Here is a 23,537-nt window from a genome sequence, read left to right as displayed (position 1 = left end):
CCCCAACTCCCCCTCCCCAGGCAGAGCCCCCTCCCCCCAGCCTGGCTCTCCCCCTCCCCTCCCCACCCACACAGCTTGGGATATTTTTTTCTAAAACTAAACTAAACTCAGCCAGGCTCCCACGGCCAGGCCGTCTCCTTCCTCCAGGCAGTGGCTGGGGCTCCCCAGAGGGGAGAGGAGGGGGGCCCCTGGTCTTCCACATCCCTGGAGGGGGCTGGCAGGTAGGAGGGGGCTCTGCCCGCTCCTCCTCACTTCATCCTGTTATTTATTCGGATGGTTTCAAATCATGACAGAGTAAATGTTGGAGGATCAAAAAAAAACTGTAAAAAGAAAAAAAAACACTTTGCGTTGAGTTTAGACTATTTATTATGGGATTACAGGCCTGACGCTGTAACAGACTTTTACATGGAATCGTTGGATTATTTGTACTTTTCATGCCAGAAAATAAAAGTTCAGAATCTTATGGATCGTGTGTATGTGTGTGTGAGTGGCCGTGTGGGGGATGGAGGGAGGCAGGAGCCACTACTGAGTGACCTCACAAAGGAGGAAGCCAAGGCTGGCACATCCCCTGAAAGGTCTGAAGTGGGATTCGAACTCACAGTCTGCCCCCACCTAGTAGGGCAGGCCCCTTCTCCCCCCCACTACCTCTAGTAAGAGGCTCCGGCAGTGAGAGAAAGGAGACCAACGTCCAGCTGTGGGGAAGGATCGAGTTTATTGTCACAGTCACAAGGAGGTCAGGATCTCCCACCCACGCAGGACACGCCTGAAGGCTAGGAAGCCCACTGTGCCCAGAGTGCGGCCCAGGGAGGGATATCCAGTCACCCATCAGTGGGTGAAGCTGCCAACAAGGGAGGGGGAGGCCAGGGCAAATTGTCCCAGTCACTTGAGCAGCAAGATGAGAGGGAATGGATGAGGCTTCTCTGACCAAAGGAGGCGGCCCAGAGAGACCTTCATCAAGACTGCAGAGTCCGTGGACTGAGCCCCAAAGAGCCATGGTGGACAAGGCCTCGAACCCTGGGCTGGGGCGAGGAGGGGGATGGTGCGCAGGTCCTGGAGGTATTCGATTGTCCCCTGGAATTCTTCAGGAAAGAGTGGGAAAGGCGATCACCGGCCCCGCAGCAGCTGCTTCCCTGAGCCAGAGGCTCAGGAGAGGGAGCGGGCAGGAGAAATCCCAGATCTGCCGCCCGGGCCCTGGCCAACCTCCTTTGAGGATGACCTGGGAGCAATGGGGAGCAGGCCTGAAGGGGGAACCCAGACCTTCTGGCTCCCCTGGCAGGGCCCTACCTGGGGCTTAGAGCTCATCATGGTCAGGATCCCCTGCAGACTCCGGGGGTGGCTCCTGGCAGGCGGCCGGAGTCACCAGCTCCATCAGGTACTCGCATCGGCTTGGCTCGGTGGCACTTGTGACCACGGTTTCCTTACCGCACACCAGTTTCACCTGAGTCCATTAACCAAATGTGCAAGGGATGTCAGTGTGTGTGTGCATGTGCGTGTGTGTCCCCCACTGGGCTCTGCCCCCACCCCCATGGCTTTCACCTTGGTGGAGCGGTTGGGGCCTTGCCAACAGCCCGTCCCGTGTTCGTAATGCATGACATGGAACTTCTCCTCCTCCGATGCATCCCAGGACCCCCATGTGCTGCAGGGAGACAGGAGGGACTGAGAGCCAGGGACCCAGGCAGAGGGCATTGGGACATGGGTGCAGTGGGAAAGAAGGCTGAGGAAAGGGAGGACGCTCACCCCAAGTTGGTCTCGGAACCACCATGGTTAGGTTTCTGAGTGACTCGGTTGAAGGGACACAGTCTATAAATATACCTGTATGGGAAAAAAGGGACATCAGGGATGCAGGGCATGTGGGGCCTTCTCATTCTGCAGGGAAGCAGCTGCCTTGAGGGCTGGCCCCATGGTTCAGGCCCTGCCATCCTTTCTGGTCCTTATTCTCAGCTGTCCCCTCCTTTCTGAGAGGGGTGTGTGTGGGGGGCATCTACAGGCATCCTTGGCTTCCCTTGAAGAGCTCTTGGGGAGTGAAGCTGGGCTCCTGGAGCCTCTTTCCCCAACATGCCAGCCTTGGGAGTCGGGGTGTGCATGAGCACAGACTCCCCTCTTAGGGTTCTACTCTCAACCCCAGGCTCTGAGAGGAGCTATAAATAGCCAGGATGGTGTGTCAGCAGGAAAAGGGAAGGCCTTGTCCCCTGCTCTCCCTCCTTTTTCCTTCCCAAGACAAGGGAGGCCCTTGATTCAGAAACTACCTTCAGGGACAGTCTGACCCCTTCCCACTGGTTCAAAACTCAAATTCCCTCTTCTTGTCCTCTTGCCTTCATGGGCCTGGGGGGACACCCTCGGACTCCAATGGGGTTGTGAATAGGCCTTCCTCTCCCTGGATCCCCTCCTTTTCTAATGTGGCCCACAGATGCTGCCAGTCCCCAGGCACTTACTCATTGGTGGACAACTCATAGCACTGTCCAAACAGGTAGGAAAACTCCCCACTGGGACCCAAGTCCAGTGCCATCTCTTGCTCCAGATTCCTGCAGTGGGAAAGTAGGAAGGATGGGTCAGAGGGCAACCCCACCTTGGCTCAGGGAACCTCCCTAATGCCAACTAATGATAAACAGACAATAAGGGGAAAAGCCCTGGCCTGAAATCCTAGCCTCGCTACTTCCTGCACGACTTTGGCCAAGGTCTTCCTCCTCACCAATCCTAACATCCCAGCACTGATATTCTATGCTTGTCAGTCTTTCTGCTATGATGGTCTGTTTTTAAGATCCCTTCAAATTCAGATTTCTCCCAGCTCTGGATTCAGGACATGTGCCTGATGCTTCTGGGTCCCCTGGCCCTTTACTGGCTAGGGACCCAATTCCAGCTGGTCAAGCCACTGTTGGTCTGTCCCCACCACCCCCAGCCCTGATTCAGGGGGCCCCAGGGAGCCACCATTCTTTCCTCTCTACCATCTGGGATAAGACTCCTTGCTGAAGTCACCTCTGTACCTCCTTGTAACCAAGGCTACTCCTAATTACTGGGACCCTGGGGCCCTGCAAGAGGTGGTAGCAGGAGAGGTCGGGGCCCCAGCTCCAAATCCCAAGACTTGGGTTCTCCTCTATCCTTCACCTGTACCCCTCCCCCCCAGCTAAACTGAGGAAATGGGGGGGGGGGCTTGTTTAATGCCTTGTCTCTTACAGCACTGAGGAGAGAAGAGGAGCTTTTAAGCTCCCCCCAGCAGCACATAAGCTCCCCCCAGCAGCACACTGTGGGGATCCTTCCTGCAGAGCTTGTCTGTGCCTCTGCTCCCTCCCCTGCCCCCCAGCTCTAGGGCTTCTACTATCTCCCCTCTCCCCCCAAGATTGATCACAATTCCACAAGGGTTTTAGGTCCTGGGTTCAGGCACTGGTGACTCATCTCCTCAGGCCAGAGCCCCTTGATACCCCACTGCATGAGAAGACTTGTTTCCCCACTCTAACACAGGTCTGCTGCTTCCTGCCCTAGCTTCCCAGAGGACAGTCTGATGGAAGGATAGAACACCCCATGGGAACTAAGAGGGGAAATGGGCAACAGAAGGGGAAAGCATGTAGGACAAAGACTCCACGCATCACAGAGAAGGCCCTCCAGTCCCTACTGAAGATCTTGAGGCACAGCTGATTGCAGCCCCTTTCCCTTAGGACTACTAAAAGGGGTTACTCTTGGCTACTCCCATATCACAGCTACATGCCTTTGGGGCTCAAGCCTTATTAGACTATAAGGTTTATGGGGCCAATTCTATGGCTTATCTCATCTGAATCTTTCCTGGTACTTAGTACAGTATTTGATGCTAGAGGTCTCACAGCCTGTGATGGCAGCATAGGAGTCTGTTCTTTTTCTTTCCCAGGCCTGGGGCAGGCAAATGATCTCTTTCACAAGGGATGAGGAAGAAGTGTGTGTGTAAAGCATTTTTAATGAGCACCCTCCTTTCCCCCCTCCAAATCCTGCCTTCCCACTCCATCCCTGAGCAGGGGGCTACCTGATGGACTCTTCCATCTCTGTCAGTGACTTTTCAGCTTCTTCAAAATGATCCCGAGCTTCCTGGGCCGCTGAAAGGTACAAAACACCAAGGCATGGAGGGGTAGCAGCTACACTATATCACCTCCTTCTCTCTTCTCAGTATCTCCTTCCAGGCCTAGAAGGGCTCATTAGAGGAGCCCCTGGTTCTGTGGCTAGCAAGCTGAGGATCCTTAATTTGAGGGGCCATACAAAAACAGGCGGCCAGACAGATGTGGCCCTTTAAGGGTGTCTAACTCCCCCAGTTTAAAAATGGGAAAACAGCTCAGGTTACTTGCTGAATTACAATGGGAACATGGATCCTGCAACTCCAAACCCAGAGCTTTCTACTATCCCAAGACACCAGGGCAAAGTCCACTCCCACTCCCCACAGGTATAACACAACTGCCATCTGGGGACTCCAAGGTCCTGACCCTGTGCTTGTCTGTGTCTGGGGAAGGCAGCCTTCAAAGAACATCCCAGAGCAGCAGACTGGGAGGCTCTCTTGTCTAACTCCCAAAGGGCTACTCATCCAGCCATTCAAGACGGAAAGGCCAGTGCCTCCCTCTCCACCCCAGGCCTGATAGCTGCCCTCCTCTCCTTGAGGCACCCTTCACCAAGACAAGGTCTCGTCTCAGGTAAAAGGCCCTGGCACTCTCCAAAGTCCAGGGTTTTCGACAACTGTGTGAAAGCTGTGCCTCCAGTCCTGGTGTCCCCCATACCTGTGACTGGCCTTACTCTTCTCTTCCCTGGGGAGTTGAAACAATATGTTCCTGATGAAGAATCATGACATCTTCCTCACACTCTCAGGATCTCTGAAACTACGTGCTTATTCCAGCAGAGATCTCTACTCCCCCAACACTCCCGCCCCACTGCACATACACATGGGCATAGCATTGAGGCAGAAGGAAGGAATTCAAATGATGCTCCTGCCACTTACTACCTGTGTGACCTTGGGACAAGCCAGGTTATTGCCCTGGGCCTCATGGGAAGGCTGGACTTTGGACCTCCCAGGTCCTTTTTAGCTCTAAATTCTATGACCCTAAAGCTCCTCCCATCTGAGGGGCTAATGCCAACATTGTTATAGGGGCAGGCAGACCTGCCTCCACAAAACACAACCGCCACAACAAACTCCTCAATGTCCATGCAGATTCCCTCCCAGAGGAAGGGTGAACCCAAATCCAAGGACACCTCAAATATGGCAGGTTTCACTCAGCTGGCCCTATTTTTTTTGGGGGGGCGGAAGGGGACAGCCAGAGGATACAGCATTAGACAAAAACAAAGCTTACACCACCCATGGGCACCCCACATACTCCCTCTCTGAACCAGTCTGTGACACTGCTCAGAAGTGTGAAAGGCTGTCCCCCTCCTGGTGCCTAGGGTGTTGCAGCATCAGTTATCATCTGAGCTCTTCTTCTAAACTGAATTACAGGCTCTAGGAGAGCAAGGACTCAAGAAAGGCTACCACCCACCCCAATGGAAGTGTTAGTTCAGGCCTCAGGAGCAATGGCACTAGAAACTACCCCTGAATTGCCCCAGCTCCAGCTGGTGCAGGGCCTTTACTCTCAGGACTTGGATGGAAATTAGCCTGGGTGAGGAGCCTCAGTTTGGGTGCCCCATCTCACTAGCCAAGCACTCCTAGCACCTAGGCCTCAGCCAATCCTGGCTTCTCAGCAGGAAGCCTAGAATATTCTCTTCCCTGCTCACTGGAGGTTTCCCAGGGGGATCCTGCTGCTCCTCCCTCACCCAATCCTAGAGCCAAAGTGCCTGCTAAAGAGTCACAAACAAGCCCAGTGGCCCATGGGGAGGCAGGAAAGGGGAATAGGGGACCCACAGGCCACACCCCTAAGAGGATCCCCAATACACATTCAAGGTTAGGCCCAACCCCCTTGGGCTGGCTTTGGGACCTTCTCAACAATTTTCTTCAGTTTTGGAGCCCATCTCCTAACCCCTACCAATCTGGCCAGCAGATGGGGAAAATTCCCCCATTCCAGGTAAGCGGCTGCACCCAGTGCTGTGTGTGTAAGATATTTTTACATCTCTGCAGATAGAAGGGGCAGCTCTAAGTTTAAGCATTTTCCCTGATGACTGACTAGGGAGGGTGGAGGTGTGAAGATAAGCTGGGAGAGGGAGGAGGGAAGTGAGGTCTCCCTTCTTTCCCATATAAGGGGCTTGGAGATCAGCCTGACCCCATATTATCTGGTACATGTATCACAGTACTACCATTCACTGTCCTCCAACTTGTTCTAAACTCTCAAACCCAGGGACATCAGACACAGGCAGTTTCCAACTCAATCCCTGGGGATAAGCTCTACTCTCCAACACTGAGGACAGGAAAGAACAAGAGCCATATGCAGATCCCCACTCTGCACACTGTCTCCTGGGCCTCTCTAAGGGACTATGGAGGGCAATGAGGATGATAGCCTCACTGTATAGAAACTGAGGTCCAAAGGTCAGTGATGTATCTCAGGTCACAAAGCTAGAATCAGGGCTAAGCAGCACCCAATCCAATAAGGCCCTCTTATACTCTGAGCAAAGTGAGGGTGCTTCCTTTTGATGTGCTGGGCCTAGAGGGAAATTTGAAGGGCACTTCCTCACCCCCAGGGCCAAGAGGCAATGCCAGCACCTTCTGAGAAAGCAAAAAGACAACTTCTAAGCTCTAGGTAGCAGGAGCTTTAAAAAACCAGGTAAGACCATAAGGCCAGGCATGGGGTTCTGTGGCCTGGAAGGATGCCCTATAAGGGCATGCTTACCTATTCCTACCTTCTAATTTTCCTGAGCTAATTCCACTTGAAACTCTATGTAAGGAAGATCTGTTTCCCAATCTCAGGGTGGATGTGTATAGTCTCAGTTCCAGCTTCCACGGTGAGATACCACCCATGGACAGCTGGTCAACCTTCCCAATACCCGCTTAATCCCTCCTCTTCTCTAGTTATACGCAAAGCCTAGGCTCAATTTAGAACCTTCCAAGAAATCAACCTGAGGCAGTAGGAGGCCCATTCTTAAAATTCTTATTTCCCACTGCAAAGGAGCAGTTCCCTCCAGGATAAGCCAAGTCATCTCCTGATCACACTCAGGAAGGATGGCAATGACCCTAGTTATGTCAACTTATATGCATTTGCTCCCCTGGCCAAGAAACCTTACACCCACTCAAAGGCTTCTCTCTCCTCCATCATTCTCAGACTCATCATCGCCTCATGTTCACAACAGACTGTAGGGAAGGGCCTTTGAATTAGGAGTAAGGAAGCCTTGTTTCTCTGGGCCTTCTGGTCATCTACTAGATGGGACCGTTAGGTGGTCGTGAAGGTCCTTTCCACACTCCTAAAATCCTGTGTTCTAAGTTTCTCTGCTCCCCAGCTCAGACATCCCATGAGCCTATGCCTTTACTATTCCCATCACCACTTTTATGGCATTACTCCTTTTTTGAAAACTCCTATGGGAATGTCCTACTGTCCAAATCCTTAGCCTCCAGCTCCAGGGCCTTCCAAAGTCTGGCCTTCTTTCCCACTGTCCCCCTCAACTTCAGTCAGGCACAGCAGCATGCCTCCTTTTGGCCTTTGGCAATGCCCTGCCTTTCTGCCAAATCCTCTTAAATGGAAATTCAAGTCCCACATCCTTCAGGAAACTCACAGCAATCTCCCCCTCCTCCTGAGCTCCTCCTATAGGTTTGACAGTTGGATCCACTCACAGAACTCAAGCAGGTATCAATGCCTACAATGTGATTCTACTTTTCATGTAGGAAGAAAACCAGCAGGAAACTTCCTGAGATGAGGGCCCACTTCTCTTGTGGACACATTTATACTCAGGGCTGCCCCATTATTTTTAGACAAGCACTAAGTGAAGTCCATGAAGAAGAGGAAAGCCTAGATGCTATACAAGGCCCCCTCAGAAAGACCCCCTGCAGATGTCTTGCCTGACTGGGAAGAAAATGTCCTAGGTTCCCCTCCCATCATACCATCAATATAAGCCTGGGTTCTCTCATCATATGGAGGCATCTTGTCCTTCTCTACCTCTTCATCCGCCTTGACTGGCTGTGGGGGCAAGGTCTCCTGGGGGGAGAGGTGACAGACAAGGTTAACCCAAGCCCCAGCCTCACCACCTGGCCTCTCTGCACTCTTACATTCCCCCTCTCCCTAGAGAGCCTTTGCCTCCTCTGCATGGGCTGAAGGTCCCCAGGCTCCAAGCCCAAACAAAGGCTGATCCAGGCTGAGGGGGGAGGGGAGGTTCCAGAGGGCAGAGCCAACAAACAGCCTCCCCCCAGCGCCAGGCAACAGCATCCCTCTTAACCCATTCCCCTGGGCCCTGAAGAGGAGCTGCTCCTGCCTTTCCCCTCTTTAGCTACAGCCAGCCTGAGCAGCTTGCATGGATGCCATTTCTTAATGGGCTTCCAAGAAGCCAGCCAGTGACTGCTATCCCTTGGCACCCCGCCTCCTCAGAACCTCAGGCTTCTTTTCATAGGGCCTTACCTTGTCCTCCTCGGGGCTCTCCTCTTCATCATCTTCATCCTCCTCTGCCTCTTCCTCCAACCCAGGACCTTCATCCTCATCCTCAGTTGGGGATGGCTCTTCAGGGGTCTCCAGCATCTCCTCCACTGTGGTCTCAGCAAGAGGTGGCATAGTGGGCAGGGACTAACAAGCAGTACAATCAAGATCCATGGAGGACAAAAGCAATACTTTCCTATTCCCCCTACCAGGGGTTGGAGTTATAGCCAGGTCTGGAGGCTGGAGATCCCATCTCTTTTCCAATCCCAATACACCCTGTCATTGGTGCCCATGGGCACAAAGCACCCCTCCTTCGCTTGCTTTTCTGGGTTAAAAAAAGACCCTAAGTTTCCCCTAAGGGGAATCAGAAGGGGGTAGGCAGAACCACTGGCAAAGGCAAAGTGGCTCTTGTTGAACAAGGGTTCACCTGGGGGGAATGGAGGGTGGGCATTGCCACTGTGACCACAGGTTAGAGCCACAAGAGTGGCAGCTGCCTTATTAGTCAGAACTGGCAGCATCTGCTGCTGCCGGGCCCAGCTGGTTAAGATGGATGAGCTCCAGAGAACAAAATCTTAGTCCCTGTTCTGCTTACTTTCCTGCCTCCCCCACGGCTGTTAGATCCTTTGTGAGGTCAGAGTCCTTTTGGCTCAGCTTGGCTACATATGCTACTGTCTCCCCCTGCTGGCTACAGTCCGTTCCCCCTTCCCCACCACCTTCCCCATTTCCTGGCACTCTTGACTGTCTAGCGCAGACTACTAACCTCTTGCTGGTATTTATCCTTGATGGCTGCCCACAGGCCTTCTCTAAAGCCGGTGGCATCCACCTGCAAGGCCTCTCCCAGAAGAGCCTGGAGCAGAAGAGGACAAGAGCAGCACCTACTGACACTGAAGGCTATTAAGGACTTTCCTTACAACCTTGCTGTGAAGCAGGAGATAGTTGGTTGACAGGGTTGGTAATCCCATTTTATAGATAAGAAAATAGGACATGAAAAGTTAAGATTACTCAACTAAGGGCACACAATTAAGATTTAGAATTGATGCCTTATACTTTCCTAGAGGAAGGTAGAGCCACCCTGGGGTGGAGGATAGCACTGCTTAGAGGAGAGACACCTATAGCTCTCTCCCTTCCACCCCCCTCCCACCTTCTATTCTACCCTTTAGGACTCTTGGGTAGCTCTTGTTTAAGCCTTGGAGCCACCACTGATGGGAAGATGAGGTCTAGGCCCAGGATGGGATGTTGAGTAGGGGGCTAAAAAAATCACAACTAAATAGAAATGGGGATGCCCTGGGAGTTCCTTGCACTGGCACCTTCTGGAAGTGCCTATTTGAGGGAGCTTCCCCCTCCCAGGGTATCTTCTGGAAGTGACAAGTTGGTGAACCCCCTGGGGGAAATTAGGCATGTGTGTACATGTCATAGAACACAGGGTTCCCACCTGAGCCCCATTATTATCAGGGCTGGTGTTTCTCCCCTAGGCCCAGCCATAATAGAATAGGCAAGACATGTATCTGCAACTTACCCTGAAAACTGCCCCCCAACCCCAGTCCTGGGAAATAAAGGGTCCTATTCAACCACCAAATCAGCTACTGCTAACCCAAGATATCCATTAGGAGATGGGAGATAGGAGGAAACAATCTAGCCAAGGCCTCTGGGCCTATAGCTGCTAAGGGGTTTCCACTAAAGAACGCCCCCCAAGGCCTGGCCATGTCCTCTATGGGAAGGTGTGGCCAGGGGCTAGGCCAGCTCAAAGCAGGCTAAGAATCTAGTCTTCAACTTTCTGCTCCCAGCCTCTCTAGGTCTTTGGGGATACTCTGGCTGGGGATGGGGGGGGGGAGGGGTTGGGGGGTAGTATATATACTATAGGGCAATCTGGTGAGGTGAGGGCTCTATTACCTGGGCTTCTGCCTCTGACAAAGCCCCATCACCATCTGGGTCTAGTTCTGGGTGGGTCTGAAGTTCAGCCACTGAAATCCTGGAGAGAAGATAAGGGGGAGTCATTTTGCTTAGAAGTGGTCATCTCAGTAGCAAGAGTTAAGAAAGTATTTACTTTAGTGTGTGGAGGGAGACTGAGGCCATGGTTTCGGGGTGAGAAAAGAGACAGCCAAGACTGATAAAATATCACCCCAAAGGTACTCAGAATTAGAACTTAAAATTTTTTCCTTAAATCACCAAATTACCCCAGAAGCCAGATAGTGAATACACAGTGAGTAGAGAAGTAGACTTAAAGAGTGGAAAACTCAAGTTCAAATCCTGTCTTCAATGCTTACTAGCTCTATGACTGGGCAAATCTATTAACTTCAACGGGCTCCAAAGTTCCTCAGCTATAAAGTGAGCAAGTTGGACTGGGTGACATCTACCCTTTCTAGTTTAAATCTATGGGGGCTATTATTAGAAAAAAATAGGTATATGACAGCCTCAAGCCCATAACAAAAAATACCTTTCCTGTATTCAGCCAATCTTTTGATATAAATTAATGTTAAATACCCAGGGAGGATAGCCAATGTCAAGGTTAAAATGTTTCTGGTAATCTAATGTGGCTCCCAATCTCCAAGCTACCTAGGAGGAGCATGATGATGGCCCTTGGGCCCTGGGTCAAAGGGGATGGAGGGCTAAGATTAATTCTGCACAGACTAGGATCTTGAACCAGAGAGGGGCTGCAGGGAAGAGGAGGCTATCATCCCTACCCCAGGCTCCAGGAAGCACCCTCCACAGTCCATAGTACTCACACTCCATCAGTATTATCATCCAGCTCCTGGAAAGCATTGGCAGCCTGCTCCTGATCCCTCGCCGCACTGGCTGCTGCCTGCTGCTCTGTTCATAGACAATCACCTCCATTACTGCTCTCCCTTCACTGGGACTGTTCCCAAAGCCAGGGGTAATGATGGGGCAAAGGGGTACTCCCTTCCTCCTACTCCAGGCCTATTTGGCTCTGCCTGCCTGGAATGTCCTTTTTTAACCAAATTCCACCCTTCAAGGTTCACTTCCCCCAATTTTTCTGCACCTTTCCTGACTCTTCTAGCTTCAATCTCATTCTTGGTATTGATCCTTATTAGTGTTGTCAATAATGCCTTATGATAACAATAAACATCATGCTGTGAGGGCATGAGGGGATCCCTGTGGGAATGAGAACAGAGAGAGGCCTTTAGGGGAGGTCACCTTCCCACAGTCTCTGATGCCGCTCCTTGGATTCTTTCTCAGGCTTCTCTGCTTCCTCTTTCACTGCTCTCAGCATTGCTACCTGCTCCTCCAAAGCCTTCTTTGACTCTTGCAAACCAAGGAGCTTGATCTGGTTGTCCGAGAGAGAAAGTCCTTGATCACTCTTTGTTTGAGGGCAGCCTGGCCAGGGATGGAGTCCCTAGAACTGGCCAAAGGGAGTGGGAACAGACCTTCTCCCATTCAAGAAGTCTAAGGATGGGGTGAAGGCCAAGAGAACCCTCAAAACCATACAATCACAAATGCAGAGCTAAAAAGGACTTTAGGGACAATCTAAGACAATCCCCTTATTTTACCAGGGGAAAAACTGAATGCCAGAAAGGGGGATGGTCTTGTTCAGCATCACCCAAGTAGGACTGAGAACTCGAACCCAGTCATTTGGCTCCAAGTTAAATTCTTGTTCTATGACATGGTAACAATTTTCCAAGTTCTTTGTCACTTGCTAATCCTATTCATTGCACTTCCCCATGACTATTAGCAGCTATATTAGGGCCAAATGGCAAAGGTCACAGAGAACCAACCCTCTACTTCAGGAAAGCTGTTCCTGCCCTTATTTCCTAGGTTTCCAAGGAAAATCAGATCACAATCTACAGTGGTGGGATAGTTGTTGGGTCAAGGAGATAAAGGGAGTTTCCTGCAGCTTTAATAAGGAAGGACTCAGATGTAGGATAGTCAAGTTAACTGGGAAGAAGATATACAGTCAACTTTCCTGATGAGAAGCAAAGATTTTGATTCACCAAACAAAGGAATCAAGAGACCTGTCTCTGCTTGTCTGAAGGACAATTCTATTTGTTTTGCTCCAACATAACAATTGGGGCCGAGTGAGGGGAGGTGGGAGCCAAAGAAGAGGGTCAAGGAGGAAGAATAGGACTTTCTTGCAGATCACACCAGGAAACCCAATAGAATTTCCATCAGACAGATAATCCTTAAACCCCTTCCTCTACCTCTAGAATCATGATAAAATCAAAGATCAGAATTAACTGAAACAGACCTTGAAAATGAACTCTTCTAACTCTCTCATTTCAGACTAGACATACCCAGAGATGTCAAGAGACTTAGTCAAGATCATACAGATAGTAAGATGTCACGCAAAGATTTAGGGGTTGTGTTTAAAGCCTACCCTTTCTCCAAAGAGGGACAATTCCTCCACAGGGTAGGAATGCCACTTCATCTCACCCTCTTTTCCTCTTGGCCTTTCTTCCCTTCCTCAATCAGGATCTTCTTGAGCCGGAATCCTTCACGGGCAACCTCTGCCATCTGTTCCAGAGTTTCCTTCTCTTTCCGGCCCATTTCCCTGGGTGGGTAGCCAGCGTAGATGGGGAGAAAGCACCCAAAGGTTAGGAAAAGCAAAATCCTAGAAAGAAACCTCTCAGAACATTCCAATAGGGGTTCCTGAGTTCCTGCCTACAAGAGCGATGGTTTGTAGCCTAGCTTTGAGGAAGTCTGAACATAGGGAGAGAACAAAGAGTGGGCCAAGGTCGCGCATGCACGCCCACTTTGGAGTCTAAGACGGGAGACCTGGCACCTCTAATAGAGAAGGAGGTTGGTGGGAGATGAATCCCTCCCTCCCTACCCAATTCAGATACCTGCATGTATTCTCACAGATGACCCCACTGTTGTACTCATCTGTGGCATCACAGCAATCTAAAGAAAGAAGCAGAGGGGCCATTGAGATTCGTTGGTACCAGGGTAGTTGTTCTAACCTTGGCCTCTAGCCAACTCAGCTTTAAAAAGGAGTCTTACCACAGATGCCATCATTGACACGATTCGAGGGGATGTAGTGAGGTTTATACCCAGCATTGGTACAGTGGAAGCGACCCTCTGGGCAGGCAGCAGTCCCTGGCAGTCACAGAGGAGAAAAGTTATTTACTACATTCAATTGATGTAAGATGATCCAAGGTAAGAAATGAAGCAACCTGCAGAGGCAGGCCAAAGGAAGAAGAGACAAAGGGAAAACAGAGGTAGATACAATAAAAACAGAAAGACATATACAGGGTCATGAACACAGACACGGGAAAAAGAAAGCAGAGAGACACAGACATAGACACATAGACAAAGGGATGAACAAGACAAACAGGGAGATAATGTACAAACCGCCTTCAGGATCAAAAATAAAATCTATTTGGCTTTTAAGGCCTTTTAGATAACCTGGTTCACATCCTTGTTTCTAGTCTTAAATTTATTAGGTCCATATTCTATGATTCAGTGACACTGGTCTCCCCGCTGCTTTTACTCAAATAATATACTCCATTTTCCAATTTGAAGGTATGTTTACCATATATCTCCTATCCCTGGAATTCTCTTCACCTTCATCTCTACTTTGTGGCTTCTTTCAAATCTCAGCTGAAGACCCTTTCAATAAGCAAGCTTTCCTAGTCCTCCTACAGAGGACTTAATGTTTTCCCTCAGAGATTTTCTCCAACATACCCTTTTATGCCTTGACTATCTAAAGTAGTTTGCATTTTTCACCTTCATTAGATCGTGAGCATCTTGAGATTAGGGATTTTTCCCCTGTTGTCTTCTTTGTATCTGTAATATTTAGCATACTGACTGACTCATAAGAGTTAGACACAATAAATCCTTGTTGATTTGATTTGACAAATAGAAACTGAAAAACTCAGCTGGACATACAGATAAAAGACAAACTAGCAGTCACTCACATGGATATAGAATAAAATAGAGACATGCAGAAAGACTGACATGGACAGTTGAAAGGATACAGATAGATATGGGGACAGATGCATATGACTAGACAGACAGGCAGATCAATTTAAGAAAACATTTTTTTTTCTTTGCAGAGACAGATTGGCATACAGAAATAAATGAACAGAGACAGGTAGGTACAAAAATAGGCAAGGTGGGAATAAATCTTGAGACAAACAAAAAGACAGCAACAGAAAAACAGACAGACAAAAATATAAGTGGATGGACACAGAGGCAGTTAGATGGATACAAAAAGGGAGATGGACACACAGATAGGCAGATCTATAAAGATGCATAGGCAGAGAGCAGAGATAGCAGATGGACAAACGGACAGGTCAATATATATAGAAGGGAGCTATGAACACATGTCAAGAAAGATGGATGACCATAGAGAAAGGAAAAATACATCATATATAGAGATGGAAAAATGAACAGAAAGAAAAAGACAGACTCACAGCCAAGTGGATAGCCTGCACAAAGTTCAAATAGATATAGTCAAAAAGAGTGACCAATACAAATACAAAGATAGGAACACAAAGAAATCAAAAGAGAAACAAGAACTTGATGAAGACCAAGTGGAATCCTCCCCACCATGCCACCTGCCACCCCCCCACCCCCTCCCCATCCTAGAGATGTAGTTGGGTTCACCCAGGGGACATTTTTCTTGCTCTTTTTAACTCAACTCCAGTGGGCCCCTGATTCCTACCTGGTTCATCAGAGCCATCCTGACAATCACAGTAGTCATCATTTACTTGATCAAATGGGATGGTGGAGGAACCATCCAGGCAGGTGAAAGGCTTAGATTTGTCATAGAAGTGATGATCTGAAGAGTATGGGTTAATAATAATATTAACTTCCCACCCACATGAGGTCAGTGGGCCTAATGAATCTACTGACTACAAAAGGCTCCCCTGGGCTAATGCAGGTCATCAGGCACAAGTACAAACCTAGAGGCTACTTCCTTACCACTCAGAAATTCAAAGATATTAGTCCCCCAGCATCCCCCCCACCCAAGAAAGGGAAATTTCTACACTGCTCAGCCAGTTCCACTAACTTTAGAAAGTGGCTAGAAGCTCCTGGGTACATTCTCCTAACTTTAGTCTTTGACCTCCTGAAAAAGACTCACTGGTAAGGGAGACACCCCGAGGCCGTTTGACCTCAACAGCAGCTGTGGCAGTGATTAGCAGCAGCAGCAGCAGCGGCGGCGGCGGCAGAAACATGGTGCTGGACACAGAAAGCAACAGCAAATCTTAGGGCAAGAGGAAGAATACATAGGAGAAGGTGAGGGCCTAACAGGTCAAGGAAAGGGATGCCTATTCTTACCTTTCAGACTACAATAAGAATCACAAAGCGGACAATTATTGTCCTTACGCAAATAGCGGTCACTTATCTGCCCTCCTAGTCAATGGGGCCCAACTAGTTCTTGGCCCATGGGAGCCCCCCAAAACCCTCCTAGACAATGGGAATCCCTATCCCCCTCCCAGCCATAAATATCCCTCAAACTCCCCTCCCAGACAAAGGGAGACCTTCACTCATCACCCAGCCAATGTAGGCCCCCCTCACAAATGTTGGCCCTCACCATCCTCCCTCCCACTCACTGACCCCGCCGAAGGACCTACGCTGAGTGGGAGCGAGAAGTCACTTTCGTTCTGCTCCCAGCTCCCCAGCACACGCCCGACCAGGATCCAGCAGGGAACAGGAAGCGGAAGCAAGAAACTCCAGCACTTCCGTCCTACTGCCCAATCCCGGTTGCCCGGAAGACGGGCGGCAGCGACCACTCTGATAGCCATGTCGAGAGTGGCGGAAAAGAATCTCAACCTACAACAGCCATCTTGAGTAGGACCGTCAGAGCGGGACTCGCGCTTAATGGCGGCTGCGGGGGCCATCTTGGTAGCGGAGCGATTTACCGCTGAAAAGGCAGAAATGAATAAAAAAAAATCCCCTTGCCCTCTTTTTTCTGGGGTCACTGATAGCTCTGCTTGATCTCTATGGAGCAGAAGCCCGAGATCATCCTGCGGTCAGCGGGAATGTCCACCCGACACTCCCCCAAGCCTCCTCCTCTCCCTCTTTCCTTTTTATCCCAGCATGCTCCGCCAAGCCTCGAGGCAGGTCCCACTTCCCGTCCCAGCGCAGCGCCAGCCAATGGGAAGGATCGCGTGGGACGCGACTAGTTTCCATGGTAGCTGCCGGCGGGAGGGGGAGGTGGTTTCCTAGCAACGGAGACAGATGCTGAGAGGCTCCATCTGGATCTAACCTGGATGGAAGGCCCAGGGACCCTCGTATCTGAGCCGCAGGCGACAGCAGAGCTCGCTCCGGGAATGTCCAGGCGCTAGCCTTTCTCTCGGTTCCTTTCTGTTCTGGGACAGTCTTTTCTTGAACACTGAGAATAAGCCTCAGATCCCTTCTGTTCTTCCTGGACCCCAATCCCTATCTCCCCTTAGTTCCTTCTTTGACTTCCCAGGCTAAGCTCCCCGTTTTCTAAATCCCACAGGCTTGGCCACAATCAGATCCTTCAATCCAGACGGATATCTCTTTTCCGTACCCCCACTCATAGTTAATTTCTGCTCCCTCCCCATAGGATAGACTCTATCCTACCCTTCACCCAGAAGCTAAGGAGACTCCTTTGCAAAGGCCTAAACATGGTTCCCCTACGATCAGAACCTTCCTCCTTCCATAAGCCCCGTCGCCTTGCCTCAAGGCCAGGCTCAAAGCGTCAGCCAAGAATTCCACCAAGTCAGCCACCTCCCATCCAGGCTGGAGTGAAGCCTCCTATTCACGTGCAGATTTCTGAGCTGCACAGAAAAATCCAATTGTTGGGTAAGTATGTGTATGGGAGTAAGGGAAAGGAGAGAAACAGAGCAGCTGAGGTGGCCTAAGCCTTGGGGAGGTGGTGGGATGGGTTTGGAGAATTAGTCACAAAGAAGATGAGTCTAGGACATCAGGGGAAAGAATCAAAAGTTAGGGAAAGTTAAGAACTGAAAGGAAATTGGGCTTAGGGAGAGATGAGGGAATGATCGTGATCAGAGCCAAGAAAGAAAAGGTAGGGAGATGGGATGGATAAAATTGGGGTCAGAGCAGAATATTGAGGTTGGGAATACTGGGGAAGCTTGGAGAAGAGCTTGGTTTTTGAGGAAGATCAAAGACAGGGTGTTAATAAAGTCAGGATTGGGTCAGCTGAGGAAGGGGGAAAAGGAGTGAAGGGAAGAATAGAATTGATAGTGAGCTAATGGGAGAGATAGAAAGGAAATCAGGAGGAGGGTAGGAGACCAAGTATTTGTGGGTAAAACAAGGGCTGAAGGATGGGAGTGATAGTTGGGAGAAGGGAGGAGATGGGAGTATGGTGGGTGCTTACACCCTGCTTTGCCCCCAGAGGGCGACCGTAAGTCCTTCTATGAGAGCACTCAATGGACCATCAAAAAGAACAAGCAAACCATTAAGCATCTTCGGGAAGAGAACAAGATATCATACCATAGGCTGTCAGACATGCTCAGTGTGAGGGCTGGGATGGAGGGAGGAGAAATGAGGGGACAGGCTGGGGGGGTAGTGGGAGGGGGAAGAGGCTCCCATGCTCCACTGACCTTTAAGGGGAAAGCTGCCATGTGCTTGGGCTGATCTAGATTAAGGCCATCTGGGTCATGGGAGCAGGTTGTTATAGAAAAACAAGGCTCCTTCCCTTTTCCAAATGGGGTAAGGGTGGTGGAGTGGGGAACTTTTGTTGCAAAGGTACTTGAAGATCCTCAGACATTGATACCCTTGTCAGGGGGCAAAAGAAACTTGGGAGTAGGGGGTGGTAGGGAATGTTTTTGGTTTCTTGACTTCACAGGGTGAGGAGAAAGTAGTTCGATGGGTCGTCAAAGAGTGGAAGGATGAAAAGTCTCATCTGAAAAACAAGAATGGGGAGGTAGGTGGCAAAAGTAGCCTTAGCCATGACAGAATACACAATCTCCAGACTCCCAGGGGGTCCCTCCTTCTCTGAGTCCTGGCTTCTGGCTCAGAATATAAATAATATGTGTGTGGGGGCATGTATACATACATACTATGTATATATATATTCTATATGTGTACACAAAGATATGTTTGTATAGATATGATGTAGTTGTGTGTATATATGAATCAGATGTCTATGTCATACATACATACATATCTCTGTATCTACCTGATATGGACCCTAGGAAGCCCTAGCCCTTGTGGATCATCGGCTGAATGAAAAGATGAAGCAACTAAATTCCCTTCGACATGAAGCAGAACTAAAGCAACGACGAATTGAAGAGCTCCAGTTACAGCATTCCCTTAGAGCGCTAGAGACAAATGAACTACGGGGCACTGACACTGAGGTGGCAAAGGTGGGAATTAGGCCCTGCCCAACCCAAGAGAAAAGGAAAAAGACCATGGGGGTGGGTTATGGAACCATGGAGCTTCTGATTGGTTTATGACCCAGAGAGAGGAGAATCATGGACAATCACAGTCTCCTCTCCCTTAGACCACCCGAAACCTAGAAAATCGACTGGAAAAGGCCAAACTGAAGTCTGATGAAGCAGAGAACATTACTAAAGTTTACCTGCAGCTGAAGGCCTACATGCAGGTGTGGCCTGTGGGAATGATGGGATGGAATGAACAGGAAGGGGTGAGATATGTGTGATGGGGGGTCCTATACATAGGGACTTAAGAAGAAACTGCTTTCTGCACCTGGATGAAGTCAGGAGGGCACTTGGCCCTGTGGCAAGGATCTAGAAAGACTAGTGGTCTCTCTTCCCTGGCCCTTGCACTCCAGCTGGGCCCTCCTCTCCCTACCTTCTCAGGAGGAGAGCCTGAACTTTGAGAACAAACTGGATGCAATGGAGGCTGAAGTCATTCGACTAAGACGTGAGTTCTCAGAACTGCAGATTGTGAGCCATGAAGCTGAAGTAGCTCGGGACTCTGCCAAGGTATGGCACAGCCTCACTCTAGTTAGTACATCACAGCTCTAGTACATCACAGTTGGAGGTCTTTAAACCTAACAAACCTGTAAACCCAGTGTCCTGGGCCCTTAAATTGGCAGGGCTGGTACACCAACAAGAGCCATGAATATGTGAGCAGCCCCTTCCCCCAGGGGCAAGAACCCCAACATTTGGTCCCCATGAGCTTCCATCTCCTCCCCTGATGTTTTTGCCACCTCCTCCCCCTACCAGAGCCAACTTCAGAAGCTAGAGGAGAACTTATTCAAAGATAGGAAGGAGCGAGAGAAGGTCATGACGGAGGCCAAGAAGCGAACAGAAGAGAAGAAGCTTTTGAATGAGCGGATTGAGAGGAAGGTTTGTGGACTCCAGTCAGAGGAAGCAGGGAAGGGAAGTGGTGGGAGAACTGACTTGCCTTCCATGCCATCTACTGTGTCCACAGACCCAGCAGCGTGATCATATACCACTTCGATCTGAAGAAACCGTAGAGTTCCAGGGAACAAGAGCAGACATCGTAAAAGTCCGCTGGTCCATGTTCCAGACAGAGATTGCTTTTGATAGGATCAAGGAAGCCACTGGTGTAGCTGATCCCAACGTGAGTCACTTTACAGGGTGGGGAAAGCCAGGCAGGCCTTATTGTTGTTCACTGGTCCTACCCAACCAGGAAAGGGTACTCCAGGCTGGAGAAGAAGACTTGAGGCTGTATAACTTCTCCAAAGGCCCCACTCCAGACATGTTAATAAATAAAGACCCATAAGTTAGGGGGGATGGAGAGAGAGAGAGAGAGAGAGAGAGAGAGAGAGAGAGAGAGAATGTGTAGTGTCCCTTTATATGTTTTGTGTGTCTTTGGCCTTGATTGTCCTCAGGTGGGTCTATGTCCTTAACTTAGGTGGGCATTCTATGTCCTCATGTGCCTTTGATCCTAGGGAGTGGAGTAGGCAGGTTACAGTGTGGGAGAATGATTCTTCTGTATGTTCTCTGTCTTTGATAAGGTGGAAAGGAAAGTAGCCTGGGTTTTCCTAGGTGCTTCTATGTCTCTGAATGACTGGATGTGGGTGGGGGCAGGCTGTGGTTCGCAGGTTCTTGGCCCAGGGTGATGCATTCACACAATTGAAGTCTCTAAGGCAACAGAATGATTCGGCCCTTGTGAAACTCAGACAAGAGAAGAAGCATCTGCAGAAAGAGCTCACTGAGCTCAAGTACTCAGGAGAAACCAAGGCTATCAGGTGTGAGGAAGAGGAAGGAGGTGCTGCTGGGGGATAGGGAATTGGCTGTAAAGCTTTAGCATCTCTCATGGCCCCTCACACCTGTGCCCTGCTTCCACTCTCTACCTCACCCTGGCCAACCCAGGAATAATCAGGTTATGGAGGAGCTACAAAAGCATGTGAGCACCCAGGAGAAACAAGTGGCAGCAGCTAAGGAGGATTTGGAAAGTACTATTCGATCACTGTTATCTGCCAAGGCTGGGGTTGAGCATCTGGCCATCAAATTGCAACCCATCACTGTGGTATACACATGAATCCCTCCTTCTACCCCCACATCTGCCCTGCCCCCAGCCCTTTCAAGTCCTCAGAACCCTATTTATCCAACTTTACCATGTTGCCCTTTTATGCCTAGTCTCCCAGACCTACACCAGTTTTTTAGAATCTCCCACAGCTGTTCCCAACATCCCCCCCATCCTGTCACTCTCTCTTTGGGGCATTGCCTATAAACTTCCTAAGACCTCAGTCCCCCACCCACCCACGTCCCTTAGGAGAAAAGCCAATTTGCAAAAAAGGAGCTAAACCCTAATGCCCCAGATTATGTGCTGGATCTCATGGCTCTGAATGAGGAGAAGCTGCTTCAACTTCAGAGTGATATGGAGGGGCACGATGTACCAGACCTACTGCATCATCTTACTGAGCAGGAGGTAGGAGCCCTGAAGGGGGTCTAAGTGGGAAAATGTTCAAGACTTTCCCTCTTTCCATTGTGTCCCTTGCCCCAAGATATTGGAATTCTTAGATTTCCCCACTGTTCAATGAGGTTATTTTGTAAAGCATTAGCACAGTGCCTGGCACAAAGTAGATTCTTTAGAGATTTGTGTTTCTTTCTATTCCCCTCTATCCCCCAGCAGCCCCTTACTCTATCCTTTCCATCCTCAGTATTATGCCACCCTGGAGGGGAAGCTTCCTGCTTACAACACTCGAATCTCACTGCCTTCAGATACCACCAAGGACAAGTTCTTTGGTGAGTCAGCCTGGGGATAGGTAGGGAGAGGGTTGTTTCTGGCAAGGAGTCAGGGACAGGCAAGGAGTGCTGTACCAGAATCTGTGTGTGCTTGGAGGCAAGGAATGTCCTAATGTCCCCCAACCCCCTTCCTCATCCTACTCATGTCTTCCTTAGATGAGGAAGAAAGTGAAGATGAGACAGGGGAGATAGTGACCAGAGCAGCCTTGAAGTTCCAGTCTCAGAAACTCATAGAGTCCAGAAGCAAGAAGAGAGGCCGATCCCGAAGGCGGTCATAGATTCCATACCCTCCTAGCCTGGCTGCCAGTGCCCCCTTTGGGGCGAGGGCAGTCACAGACCCCAACCTGGACCAGCCCCAGGTTCTTTCTTGAAGGCCCAACTGTTGGACGCAGATCCTCTCCCCTTCCTCAGGGTCTAGCCAGAGGATTTGTGTCCCTTCCGACCTAGGAGTTAAGTCTTAGGAGGCCTTTTTCACCCTTAAGGCCTGCAAGAGTAGCAGTGTCCCTGTCCCTTGGGAGGCAGGCCCAGGGCCTTGCTGGTTCAGCTTTGGGGTTGTGGAACTTAATCCCTGATTGTTCCCACCATCAATCATAAATCTCCTGGGGCTGGGGAGGTCGGAGGCCCTGTATGACACTCAGGGCCCACTGCTCGACTCCCAGTGGTCATTTTTTTTCAGGCAATAAAAGTTACTAAGGAGCCTGATCTGTGTTCCTGTGTCTGCCCTGCCAGGGCCTTCTGGTGATGGGGAAAAGGGTCATTAGCATTGGCCCTAAGGGGAAGAGGGAGGGATGCAGAGGCACAGAGCCCCAAGTATTGACATTTGTATTGGGTTGTAAGGTTTACAAAGTATTTTTCATATTATCCCATTTGCTCCTCACAACAGCCTTGTGAAGTATTGTTGTCCCCATTTTACAGATGAGGAAACGGGCTCAGAAGTTAAGGGACTTGCCCACGGTCACACAGATAAGTAGAGACAGATAAATAGGGAGCTAGAGACAGAGATATTGGCCCGGATTGTCTGCATTGAGACTTCGGCCAAGACAGATAGAAAGACCTAGAACTGTTTAGGTTTCAGGTCCAGGTCGGGGTTGGGAGGAGGGAGGCTTTCCAGGTGTGCCTATTTGAAGGGCACCTCCCCTCCCCACCACCACCACAAAAGGGCTCCTGGAAGTTTGGAAAGTACTTCCCGGTTTGTCCGAGGCCAGGTGGGCAGTGGCTGGGACTCCCCGCCCCCTGACCGGCCTCCTGTCCTGTGTCCCCATCCTGGCTGTTATGGAAATAAGCCCGCCCAGCACCCACTTACCCTAGGCGGTCAGCGGTGCGCACCCAAACCCGCCCCGCCCGCAGTTTTAAGCTCCTGAGTTTGAGTGACTCCCATCCCCGCGCGCGCGACTGGGCCCTAGCCCCAAAGCTCTCCCCGAGCTCCCGCCCCGCGCCTCCTGTCTCTGCCCCCCATCATTTCTCCCAGTGCAGACCCCTCCCCCGACCCCGCCCACGGCCGGGGTAGGAGCCCCGCAGTTGCTGGAGCCCGAGCGCTCCGCTTCCAGGCCCGTGGGTCCGTTCATCCGTCTCAGTCCCTGTGCCGCCGCCGGCGGAGCCAGAGCCAGAATCAGGCCAGTAGCTACCGTGACAGCTGCAGGTGTCCGAGCCATGGAGCGGCCCTCGGGAAAAGAACTCGCCCTGGTAACCAGGCGGGGGTGGGAGGAGCGGAGAGGGCAGGGGAGGGAGATAAGTTCCCCCATCCCCGAGCTTTCTTGCCCAGCCACCCCGGATCCCAGATCTGCCTCCGGATCCCCGCAGGCGCCGCTCCAGGAGTGGGGTGAGGAAGAGGTGGACGGAGCTGTGTACAACATCACCCTGCGGAGGCAGCGCAGTCAGCGGCCCGGCCCGGGTCGGGGCCGAGAGAGGGGGCGGGGCCAGGTGAGGAGCGAGACTTGGGGGAGGGGGTGGGACAGGAGTCGGAGGCCTGGAGTGGGGC

The 23,537-nt window shown here is 50.6% G+C and overlaps 3 protein-coding genes across 3 annotated transcripts in view; 2 read left to right on the top strand and 1 right to left on the bottom strand.

Moving 5' to 3' along the window:
- Nucleotides 1-348: 348 nt before the first annotated feature.
- Nucleotides 349-16,189, bottom strand: PRKCSH (protein kinase C substrate 80K-H). The gene is made up of 18 exons (XM_044658413.1): nucleotides 16,153-16,189; nucleotides 15,526-15,648; nucleotides 15,106-15,222; nucleotides 13,440-13,535; nucleotides 13,283-13,340; nucleotides 12,873-12,990; nucleotides 11,640-11,769; nucleotides 11,210-11,294; nucleotides 10,377-10,455; nucleotides 9,247-9,333; nucleotides 8,472-8,633; nucleotides 7,961-8,054; nucleotides 3,989-4,058; nucleotides 2,433-2,522; nucleotides 1,738-1,812; nucleotides 1,537-1,636; nucleotides 1,285-1,438; nucleotides 349-1,079 (listed from the first exon to the last, which is right to left on the bottom strand). The coding sequence occupies exons 1-17, from the start codon at nucleotides 16,187-16,189 to the stop codon at nucleotides 1,292-1,294; spliced, it is 1,668 nt and encodes a 555-aa protein (XP_044514348.1). The 3' UTR covers nucleotides 349-1,079; nucleotides 1,285-1,291.
- A 796-nt stretch (nucleotides 16,190-16,985) lies between these two features.
- Nucleotides 16,986-21,837, top strand: ODAD3 (outer dynein arm docking complex subunit 3). Its single transcript, XM_044658412.1, has 13 exons — nucleotides 16,986-17,216; nucleotides 17,770-17,891; nucleotides 18,223-18,300; nucleotides 18,572-18,742; nucleotides 18,880-18,981; nucleotides 19,199-19,324; nucleotides 19,568-19,690; nucleotides 19,776-19,928; nucleotides 20,399-20,559; nucleotides 20,684-20,840; nucleotides 21,087-21,242; nucleotides 21,475-21,559; nucleotides 21,716-21,837. Exons 1-13 carry the CDS (start codon nucleotides 17,039-17,041, stop codon nucleotides 21,835-21,837), a joined length of 1,734 nt encoding a protein of 577 aa, XP_044514347.1. The 5' UTR covers nucleotides 16,986-17,038.
- A 1,357-nt stretch (nucleotides 21,838-23,194) lies between these two features.
- RGL3 (ral guanine nucleotide dissociation stimulator like 3) overlaps nucleotides 23,195-23,537 on the top strand; it is a 16,634-nt gene continuing 16,291 nt past the window's right edge. Inside the window, exons 1-2 of the mRNA XM_044670240.1 lie at nucleotides 23,195-23,242; nucleotides 23,360-23,479. Coding sequence (XP_044526175.1) covers nucleotides 23,210-23,242; nucleotides 23,360-23,479 — 153 coding nt within the window. The 5' untranslated portion in view covers nucleotides 23,195-23,209. The remainder of the gene's footprint in view (nucleotides 23,243-23,359; nucleotides 23,480-23,537) is intronic.

This window comes from Gracilinanus agilis, chromosome 1, assembly GCF_016433145.1.
Source record: "Gracilinanus agilis isolate LMUSP501 chromosome 1, AgileGrace, whole genome shotgun sequence".
NCBI classification, from domain to species: Eukaryota; Metazoa; Chordata; class Mammalia; order Didelphimorphia; family Didelphidae; genus Gracilinanus; species Gracilinanus agilis.
The sequence above is the reverse complement of the archived record's forward strand: the minus strand, read 5'-3'. Positions and strand labels throughout refer to the sequence as shown.